A 10,739-nucleotide genomic window follows, 5' to 3' on the forward strand; every position below is an offset into this window, starting at 1 on the left:
AAATTACTGATTAAGTCGGACACAACAAGAAAGGAGGAGATGGATTGGAGGTGGGATGCAAAGCTGCTTGCAGATGCATGCATTACATAGCACACTCGGTCAAGATGTCACATAACAAGAAGCCTACATTCCAGGCTTTTATTAGCAGCTTTTATAATGCTCCCACAGCCTCAATGAATGAAAGTTTTTAAAAAGTAATGAATAAACTTTTTCTTTTTAAATGAAGTTTGTTTACACGAGAACTCTACAGGTCACCTTTAACAAGTGCAATTTCAAAATTTGATATTTTCCAGGCTATTGAACTGAAATCCATGACCCTTTTTTTATTTTGGTTTGTTTAATAATTAAAAAAAGGAATAAGCTTCATGTCTCATATTTGGTCAGCATTTTACAATAAGAGACTTGTTTAGCCACGTACGACTTTACTAACTACTTTAATTTAGGGGACACCTGAAGGGGAGGTTACGGTGAAGCAATCCTGAAGTAATAAGGAACTGCTGAGTTAAGTAGCATCTCCCAGCTGGGTATTTGGTAAATAATCATTTTTATACTATAAAATCCAGCATCAGGCATTATTAGGGTAGAACTGATGAATAACTCATTAACTACTGGGTTGCTCCTTATTCATTCATTTACTACTACAGCTTCTATTCCTACAACCAAGCAATTGTTTGTGTCTCTTATTGTAACGTGTTTTCCTTATATGTTGATCTAATGGTCTTTTTAGAGGGATCAAAAAGATGCTGACTAGAATTTACCAAACCACAGGCTAATGTCTTTGTTACTTTTGTTAAACACCCTTGAATACAAAGACATGTACTGAATAATAATAATAATAATAATAATAATAATAATAACAAGTGTAAAAGGGAAATTAAGTACGTGATCAGTTTGAGAAACGGCAAATGTTTCAAATTTTTATTTGATCAATTATTTAAAAGAAGAATCCATCATCAGAGTTGCCTCTGATTAGCTTGATAATTAATTAAATCCTTTATTTGGTTCCTGTAGCACTGGTTTGCTTATGTACAAACTCCAAACAGCGAAACCTTCTCAATATAATTTTAACTATTTCAAATATTTTATATGTCTACGTGATCGCGCCCTGAGACCTTTTTTTTGTATTTGTGAGCCTAATATGTGTAGTGTGTGTACAGGCACATGCATGTGTAAGTGCTTTTTGTGCATGTGTTTGTACAGAAAGTTGTCGTTTTAGTTGTTGTTGCATTTGCTGTGCGGTGTTTCTGTCTATGAGAGTGTTTTCTTTTTCTCAAACGATATCTCCACTCTGCTATTTCCTCCCCTTCTCCTGTCCTCCCTTTCATCTCTCCTCATGTAGCTGTCTTTTTCTGAAGCCATGCGGAACAAGGCTCGTCTGTCCATCACAGGAAGTGTGGGGGAGAATGGCCGCGTCCTGACGCCAGACTGCCCCAAAGCTGTGCATGCTGGCCACGCCTCCCTCCGACACCCCGGCCTTGCAGTGGTCTCCTCTGGACTGCCCTGAAAACCAAAAAACACCTGCCGTGCCTTAACAACACACAAACATACTAGGACTTCGACAAAGACCCAAACACACACTTACATACAAAAAGATCTATATATATATGCTCACACACCCGCACGTACATGATCATAGCAACAGAAGCTCAAATATTCAGATACAGAGAAACACATTTTTACATGAAACACACACACACCGCATCATCATTTCACATTTCCTGCTGCCACTGACTCATTTTACAGAAGACTGATGAATACAACTGTGGAGCGAACGGTGTAGAAACAGAGCAATGGACAACTATGGCGTCACACTTGCCTGCAGCATTCTTTTCTTTTTAATTTTCTTTCTTATCTTTTTTTTTTGAGAGGATGCCAATATCGCGAGATCATCGAACCAACAGGAAAGCCAGCACAGATTCCCATGAACAATGAGCTGTGAACACGACCATAAAACTGATCATGATGATGACAGTGAGAAAGATGATGACCACAGCCGACGAGAGGAAAAAAAACAAAAAACAGACAACCAAACTACTTAGCTCCCGCTCTCTCGTCATTGGACAATAAGCCACACCCCCTTAACAGCGCCTTACTAAGACGACAAACATTGTTTTCATCATAATCATCATCACGGTCGTCATCAATTTAACTTGCCTGCGAAGAGTGCCAGCTAGTATAACCCTTAGAAGACCAGAAAACTGTAAGCTTGAACATTTGGACTACTCAGCCATGGACTGCTCAAAATGAATGAAAATGCTTATAGAATGGTTTCTCTCCCCAAACCAGCGAGTTAATCAATATAGAACAGAAGTAACCTCCAAAACACAGACTACACAGGGGTTTGTAAAAGAAAAAAAAACGTGGTGATTCATGGAGCCCCTCATCAACAGCATCAACATGACAGTAGAAATTCTAAATAGCAAAGTGATGAGTACTTATTTTGCCGAGTGGGTGAGGTTGATAAATAGAGAAAAAAAAATAAAAAATACATGGGCAGATCTCAAATGGCTTCCTAACAAAGTGTTTCTCAGCCTGACAACTGGGATCTTACAGACGTTTGCAGAAGAAATGAATGAGACGTTTGAAATACGTTGGGTAAAAATCTTTAAAAATGTGGGAACGCATTCATTTTCCACTGTAAAAGGCAACTGATATTTGAACTATAAAGGCCAACTTTGACAATTTCCAATTCAGTTCAACTCAAATGTGCAGTTTGGTTGTTATTTGAGATCCTCCATCTTTTCCAGTCGCTGGGAAAAGGTACCATATCAGAGAGCTTGCTTTTTAAAACTGTTGTAAATAACTGCGTAGCAAAACAGAATTCACCTGTCTTTTTTAATCATCTTAGATAACAATTCATTGCAATAATGAATATAAAAAAATGCCACTACTTGTAATTAAGATGAAATTTTTTTTATAAATCTACATATTATATATAATACAAATAAATAAATATATATATATATATAAAAGCCTATAGAGAGCTATAGAAAACATTGATCACTGATTGTCAGAGGCCATGGCATACATTCTGTTCAATGGCTGTTTTTTGATAACTTGAAAATATTGAAATACCACCGTTTTCATGTGTCCGAAACAACACTGAATGTCCATCTGGCACTCACAGAGACACACACGTGGAAACATGCGCACATACATAGTTGCATAGACGCGGTCGGCTCAAACCATAGAACCATTAGTTATTCACTGCTTTACACTGTCTAATAGTGTCTTTACCCCCCTCAAATCTATGTTTTGTTAGCTGCAAAGCCACTTGAAACAATGTAAAAATGCCACTGTTTATGACTGTACGTAGAGGCGGTAGATCAGTTTGACTGCTGTACTGCTGGGAAATAGTTTGGGGCATTTTCAAAAGTGTAGCACTAATGGTGCTTTTATTTTTTTTTAAATCACATTTTGTCATCGTGTTTCGTTCACATTCATGTTCAAACTGAACGGGTTTGCGCTTCAATAAGTGGACTATGTTTTCCCCTGAATCTATATGATACGGTACATTTTTGGGGACCTGAAAATAGAAAAATGCATATTGCATTAAAGACCGGTGTGTAGGTGTTAGTGACATCTGGCTGTCAGATTGGAGACTGCAACCAGCAACAAACTTACAGTCAACGTCATTTCAACAGAAAAACACAAAGGCCCTCTGGCATTTGGCTGGTCCAAACCTGGCAATATCCAATGAAGACGAGCTGCTTCCTGTGTATGTATGAAGGGCTCATTCTAGAGTACTGAAACACAGTCATTCCAGGTACAGGTTGTTATATAATGATGAAAACATGCTTAAAGAAGCACTCTAAATCCTGCACACTGATCCTTTAATATCTGAGGAAATCTTGGTAAAAAAATAAGGGAAGTAAATTAGTGCAGTTATTATACTGCAATACAGCTAAAGCATGATGCTTAAGATCTGTGTCATAATGCAGCCCGATACTGTATGTTTATGTTTTTTGCCCTTCCAATTTTGTTATTTTATAGTTTGTCCTTTACCCTACCTCTCACCTGCTTAGGCCATCATTGTTCCTTCCCCACGTTTTGTCTTATCTTCCTTTGGCTCGTGTCTCCCCTAACATGCAAAAAGCTCTGTACATAGCACATCTCAAGAATGATTTCTTGAAAATATTTTAATTTCTTGCCCTAATCCAATGCAAAGTAACAGGCTAGAGATTAATCAAGAACCTGAGACACCGGTTGACAATCTGAGTTTCTTCTAGCTCTGCGTTCTCAGCGTTGCTTTCCTTCTGTATCATAACCTTGTCTGTTGAACTCGCACCTCATCTTGTATTAGTCCTGCATCAGATCTATTCAAGCCAAACAGACAAACACATAAACAGAAAAGAACCTCTTGAATCTACATGTATTTCCGACAACAGATTTAAACTATCCATAAATTTTACCAGTAAAGTAGAAATTTTCTACTCACTTCTCGGCCGAGGGGATCAGGAGCCTGCAGAAGTACTGCACCAATCCAGCATGAGAAAAAATGCTCAAATAGTGGGTTTCTTACAGTTATCATTAATCCAGCTCACTAGACCAGAAACACCAGACACTTCAACCTCACATGATACTGTTGCCTTTTCTTTTTTTTTTCATTTATTTTATTTTTCACCACCAGAGCATAAGATTTTGTGCGAAGACAGCAAAAAGCTGACCGGTGGGTTGTCAATGCTCTGGCTTTAACAGTTTCTTTCTTCCTTTATTTCTTTCTTTCCATCAGTTTTCTTTTTTCTAGTAAAACATCAATGCTCAATCTCCTGTCTCTGTCTGTGCTTATTTATCCAGTAATCTCAATTCTACACCTCCAACAGCAGAACGGTGGATTCATTTTCAACCAGATGATGAAATTGATATTGATCGCTTTATTTAATGGTTTGTTTCACAATGAAAGATCCATAGTCAAATATACTTAACTGGACTGAGGTAAGTACTAACTAAGCAGTATGAAACATGAGAAAAAAGCAACATAGAAAGAAGGAAAGAAGAAAGCCAAGGAGTTCTACAGTTTGGACAGATTTAGACAGACTCCCAACAAAAGTACTGGATTAACTTTGGAATTGCAATCAACTTATAGCCACAGTTTTCAGGGATTCAGAAGTAACTGGAAAAAATTTAATTTTATCAATTTTATTGTTTTTATCTATTTATTTATTTAACATGAAAGTGATTTGAACTCGATCCCTGTAGTCTAGAAACCCTGAGCATCACCAAATGCTGTGTTTCCTCCCGTGAGATGCTCTGTTGCTGCTTGTTTGTGGGTCTTTCTCCATTTTTGTATTTAATAATTGAAAAGCATGCTCTACTCATATCAGGTGACTGACTTCACCATTGAAATATACAGATTTTTTTTTTTTTTTGCCTTGAGAAACGCTTGGTTTTCTTGTGTATGACTTGAGTCATCATCCTTTTCACTGTGAAGTGCTGTCCGATCAATTTTGCAGCACTTGGCTGAATCTGAGCAACGAGAGTCAACAGCTCCACTGGCACTCATACATGCCCATGCCTTAACATTGCCTTCACCATGTTTGATAGGTAATGTGCTATGTTTTGAATCACGAGCTGTTTCTGTCAGTCTTTATACTTTTCTCTTCCCATCATTTTGGTACAAGTTTAATTTGGTTTAATCTGTCTTTTAGACATTTTATGTCAAAGTCTAATCTGAGCTCCTTGTTCTTGAGCATAACCAGTGGTTTGCACCTTGTTGTAAACTCTCTGTATTTATATTCAGGAAGGCATCTGATAGTCAACTTTAACAGTGAAACTCAAACCTTCTTAAAAGTCTTCTTCACTTAGGTTGATGTTGAGGTTTTCTTAACCAAGTAAATAATTTGCATCTGCTTTAGCTGACACGTGTAGTCTTTTAGGTCTTTTTAAGACTATAACAGATCGCTGATTTTACCACCCTTAAGGTTTGTCTATCTCTCTGATAGATTTGTTTTTATGGCCTAATGATGGCATGACCTCATACTGAGAGCTACAGTTAACATCTACCAAATCCAAATTAAACACAACACTTGGAATCATCTACAGATCTTTTATCTGTATAATTACTTTTGAGCCTCAATCACATCTTCAGTCACATATTGATTGTTAACTGTGGCCAGTTTTTTGCCTCAGCTGCCACTGTTATTTGAAGAGATAAGAAAACAGAATTCAATTGACTGCAATCTGTATGTAATGTACTGACATCTAGTGGTGAGATCATACACACTGTACCTTTAAATTCTACTATAGTTGTGTACAGAGGCAAAAAGGGTTATTGCATTTTTTCCACTTCTAAATCTGTAAAACTACTACATGCACAAAATACATGGTTGACTTATATGAATAAATTAGCACTTAATGTTGAGGAAAGTTAATGAAACACTTAACTGCCAAGGTACAACAGGCACAAGTATATAACATCTCCCGATAGAGCAAGTTTAAGAGTGTAAAGTCATTATGAGACATTAAGTACACACAGTTTTAGGCAACTCGAGTCCTGACATACTCCAAAGCTGCTTTTATCCACATGTACCAGCCAGCAGGTCATAGTCCTCTCTTTGCAAATACTCTTTTTCAGGTAAAGATAGAGTGTGCAGGAGCCATGACACATGATCCCCACTTATTCACAAACAGCAACATGTGAATATACAATAATTGTAGTATTTTTGATGCAGGCTTATCCACAACATAAACAAGTGTTAGGATTTCAAGGTCAGGGTTTACTAATCTTGTATTTAATCCCAGATCTACCAACCAAACACACTTTTCCTGAGGGTTTCTTGTCTTTGAGTGAGATTCTAATCAGAGTCATTCATACCTCAGCCAGACCATCACACAGCCCAGTTTACTCAGGATTCGTTAGACTAGTTTCTGGCACAGAGATAAACAGCCATTAACCACCATGGAGCAGGGAGGTTTGCAGAAAGATCTAGCTTTTCATGTATTATCACCAGCACTATGCTCACATCGCTACAGTCAAATGGGAGCAGAGTAGGGACCTGGCAGCTTAAAGACCATCACTGCCCAACCAAACTGAGAAGGATACAGTTTCACCATGAACTACTGAGAAATGATCCGCACCCCAGAGCAAAGCGTTAAAAAAAAATCAATTAATTCAAATTCAAATTTATATTTATTTATAGATTTGTTACATGTAAATACTAAATAAAACACGTTGCAAGTAGCAATATAAAAGCAGGCAATAAGACCAGAAGTTACAATGATTATTTGATGATTTTGCACTCATTGAGTTTCTCTAATAAGAAAAACACTTTTACAATGGAGAATTTAACACAACACCAAACTGAAATAAGTTCATGGATATCATCTAATTGTCTATAGATTGCATGCAGCTTCAGGAACTATTTTAGTGTTTTGTTTCTACATATTTTCTGCTTTTTGCTTTGCACTTAATAAGCAAAAGGATCATAGCAGATGAGGATTACTGCGTCCATTAACTTGACTTAAAAACTAAAAAAGGGTTGGATTTTTGTGTCTGTACTCGTGCCATTACATGATTTTAAACCAAAACGAAATCGCTCAATCAGTGGTTTTGAGAAATCCATTTTTCTCCAGAGACAGATGGAGGTTTTGGGGTTGTTTTTTTTTAAGTTTTACAGGACTTCTTATGTGTCTGCCCTGTGTGATACCAACATGTCTCAGTCTCTGCCGCTGTAGACCTGCCGTTATGGGGTTAAAAACTCCCTGCTGTGAGTTTGTCATTTGGGTTGTATTTTTCTTCAGTCCTTGGGGATCTAACACTCTTAATGCAGAGCTATCACCAACAAGCATTTCCCATTATTTCCCATCTCACTCACGCTCTCGCAGAAACCCACACATGCGCTCGCACACCATGCTGTGTTATTACTGACAAGTATTTCCCATTTACTTGAAGATGAAGCAAAATAACAGTTTTGTGGAGTTCCACCACCCTTTTAACCTTGCACCTTCGTGTGCAAATGCACACATGTGAACGCTCACACGCCTCCCGTCTGCCTCTTTTATCGTTACTGCAGAGTGACAGCAGCCTTTTCACCTTTTTATTTTTACTGACACGATTTATCTTTCTCAGCCTCTGCCTTACCTTCGCTCAGCTCTGCATTATCCCCCTTCTGCTCGGCCCCACCTCATTTCTCCTCTGCTCTCACTGCTCATTCTCTTTATCCTCCCCTCCTCTTGTCATATCTTATTTCTCCTGTTTTGCATTCGTCTCTCAGGGGGAATCCCTGTCACACCGTGATTTGTCATCCACAGCTCCTTTCCCGTTATGACCACCTCCCCTGCTCTCTCTTTTTCTTGAGGCATTTCTCACGATCTGATAGAAGATTAAATTCCAACACTCTTAGCACACACAGGCAGCTCACCGTTGTGCTGGTTTGTTGTTGTTGTTGTTGCCACTGCAGCTGCTAGGATCTGAATATTTTAAGACTGTTAAGAAGTGGGGTTACTCTAGTACATACTACCTACCTATACGCGTACAGAGCTGGAGTAGCCGCACACAAAAAATGAGATGACAATAAATAAATTCACTGCTGGGATTCTTCAGGGTTGAATTAGTGCAAATTTTCTGGCTGAATGAATAATAAATGAGATTGTTTGTCATTTAATGCCAATGGAAAAAGAATGACTAAAATATTTTCAGTTTCGATTTATGAGTAAATCAAATGGAACTGATTACAAAAAACAAAAACACTTTGCTTCTGGATGATTGTCTTAGCTTTTTCTGCACACTGTGACAACTAATTGCTGATTTCTCTGACAGTAGTAACACACGCACTGGGAGTCGAGGTCAAATGTCAGATTACATACAAATCCATCATGGCACCAAATTTACTTCACGAGAGTCCAAGGAAGTTGGAAAGAAGCTGCTGAAGGGAGATTTCAGATATGCAGTTGACTGCAAAAAGTAACAGAATTCGTGCATGTGAGAAGCTCTAAATAAAATTTATGAAAAAATATTGCCTCCCTGCAACACTGTGGTTTCTGGTCTATATTAGCAGAGCCTGTCGTGTGAGGGTTGTGTGCAGGCAGGAGTGGTAGGAGGACCCAAAGTGCAGACCGTCTCAGACAAAAGGTGAATTTAAACTCAGATTCATTGCTAGATGGCAAACAGAGAACTAGCAAAACTGGGAATACAAATAATAAACTGACGACAGCAAATAACCTGACATGGCAAATGGCCAGAACACACAGCAAGATGCGAATAGATCACAACACAGACACAGAGAAACACAGGGCTTAAATACACAGAGGGAGCAATCAGGGAATGGGTAACAGGAGGGAAACACAGCTGGGGCAAATCAGGCCTAATGAGACAAGGGGAAGCGAAACCAGATACATTAACATCAGACATGGACCTTCAAAATAAAACAGGAAACATAACACAGACTGAACTAAAGACACAGACTCACACGCAGGCACTGCAACAGAGGGAACAGAGACGTGGGACCAGGACAGACACAGACACTGACTGGACACGGGGATATCGCAGACAGGGGAGACAGCAACTAAGGATGCACAGAGACATAAACCATAAAAGAGAACTCTAACAAAGAAACCCAAGATTAGAAATGATAAATAGTACAATAAATTCAAAACCCTGGGTCAACGACCCAGGCATCCTAACAGAGCCATAGTAGCCTACCAGATATTTGTTATGAAAAAAATAGTAATAATAATAATATTAATAAAGGACCTAAACTCAAATAGTTTTTTAGATAATAGAATTTTAAAATGGCCCCTCAAAAAATCATCTAACACCTTTTATTAAATTTTATTTTTTGGAAACCTAATCACAGTAAAAGAAAAAAAATTCAGACCAATTTATGCACATCAAGTGGGATTATTTTTTTCTTTTTTGTTTCGTAATTTGATGGATTTAGATGGAATGACCCGAAAAGCCTTGATTTCTCTCACAGAGGAACAGCAGACACCGACCAGTTTTAAGTGACTGACAATCAACTGTTGTACAAAGCCACTTTCATGCTCTTCTATCCAACTAACATGTTGAAAGCAAATTTATCTTGACAAGACAAGGGTTTTTATTAAATTATGCATCCACTCCAACAGAAATATCAGAATATGCAGTAAAACAGCACATTAGGTTTAATCAGTACCTCATCAGATCAGTGTTATCATTACTTACATGACTCAACGTGTCTCAGAAACAAAACCAAATTCCTGTTTTTGCACTTTTTTTGGCTTTCAATGCACAGTCACAAAGCATTTATCATTAAAGGAATTTTACAAAACGATGGGTTAGAATGGGACTAGACGGGCAGAATGTTCACTTTCATTACTAATCAGATTGGCTTCGTAATATCTCTTCTCTCTTTTATAGACTGCCAACGAGAGCTCTTACAGCAAGTCTGAGAAGAAAAACCTGAGATTACCTCTAAAGTCCATCCACTGTTTTTCAAATCTTGAAACAGCTGATTTTAAGGTATTAGACCCCTGAAATCCTTGGACACAGATCTTTGAGCTGTCGCGAGCTCTGTGACCTCTGGGCAGGCAGCTTTTAGTTTTTATCCTCGCCACCTGTGAAACAGTCTGCCACAGGACCTGCGGGCATCTCAGTCTGTGCACAGTGTTTTACTTTCACAACGCTAACAGCGCTCTCTCACTTTTATTTCTTTTCTTTTTTTCAGAAAGGTTATAAATGTGTAATATCTGTTAACCTGATATAATGGGCTGCATCACTGAATAAGGTCAAGTAAAGTTAACACGATATCAGGAAGGAAATA

At 38.2% G+C, this 10,739-nt stretch overlaps 1 protein-coding gene across 4 annotated transcripts in view; it reads left to right on the forward strand.

Annotated features, from left to right (window-relative positions):
* The window catches only part of gria4a (glutamate receptor, ionotropic, AMPA 4a), a 122,909-nt gene extending 118,142 nt beyond the window's left edge, over nt 1-4,767 (forward strand). For 2 of the 4 annotated variants that reach the window (XM_085429885.1, XM_085429887.1), the window contains exon 18: nt 1,340-4,767. In XM_085429885.1, coding sequence (XP_085286011.1) covers nt 1,340-1,504 — 165 coding nt within the window. In that variant the 3' untranslated portion in view covers nt 1,505-4,767. The remainder of the gene's footprint in view (nt 1-1,339) is intronic. The other 2 variants (XM_085429888.1, XM_085429889.1) reach the window with 1 other exon arrangement.
* Nucleotides 4,768-10,739: the final 5,972 nt, after the last annotated feature.

The sequence above is a fragment of the Copadichromis virginalis genome, linkage group LG14 (genome assembly GCF_057382275.1).
Source record: "Copadichromis virginalis isolate Kocher_CV1m ecotype Utaka linkage group LG14, C_Virginalis_male_GT1.1, whole genome shotgun sequence".
Taxonomy (NCBI): Eukaryota; Metazoa; Chordata; class Actinopteri; order Cichliformes; family Cichlidae; genus Copadichromis; species Copadichromis virginalis.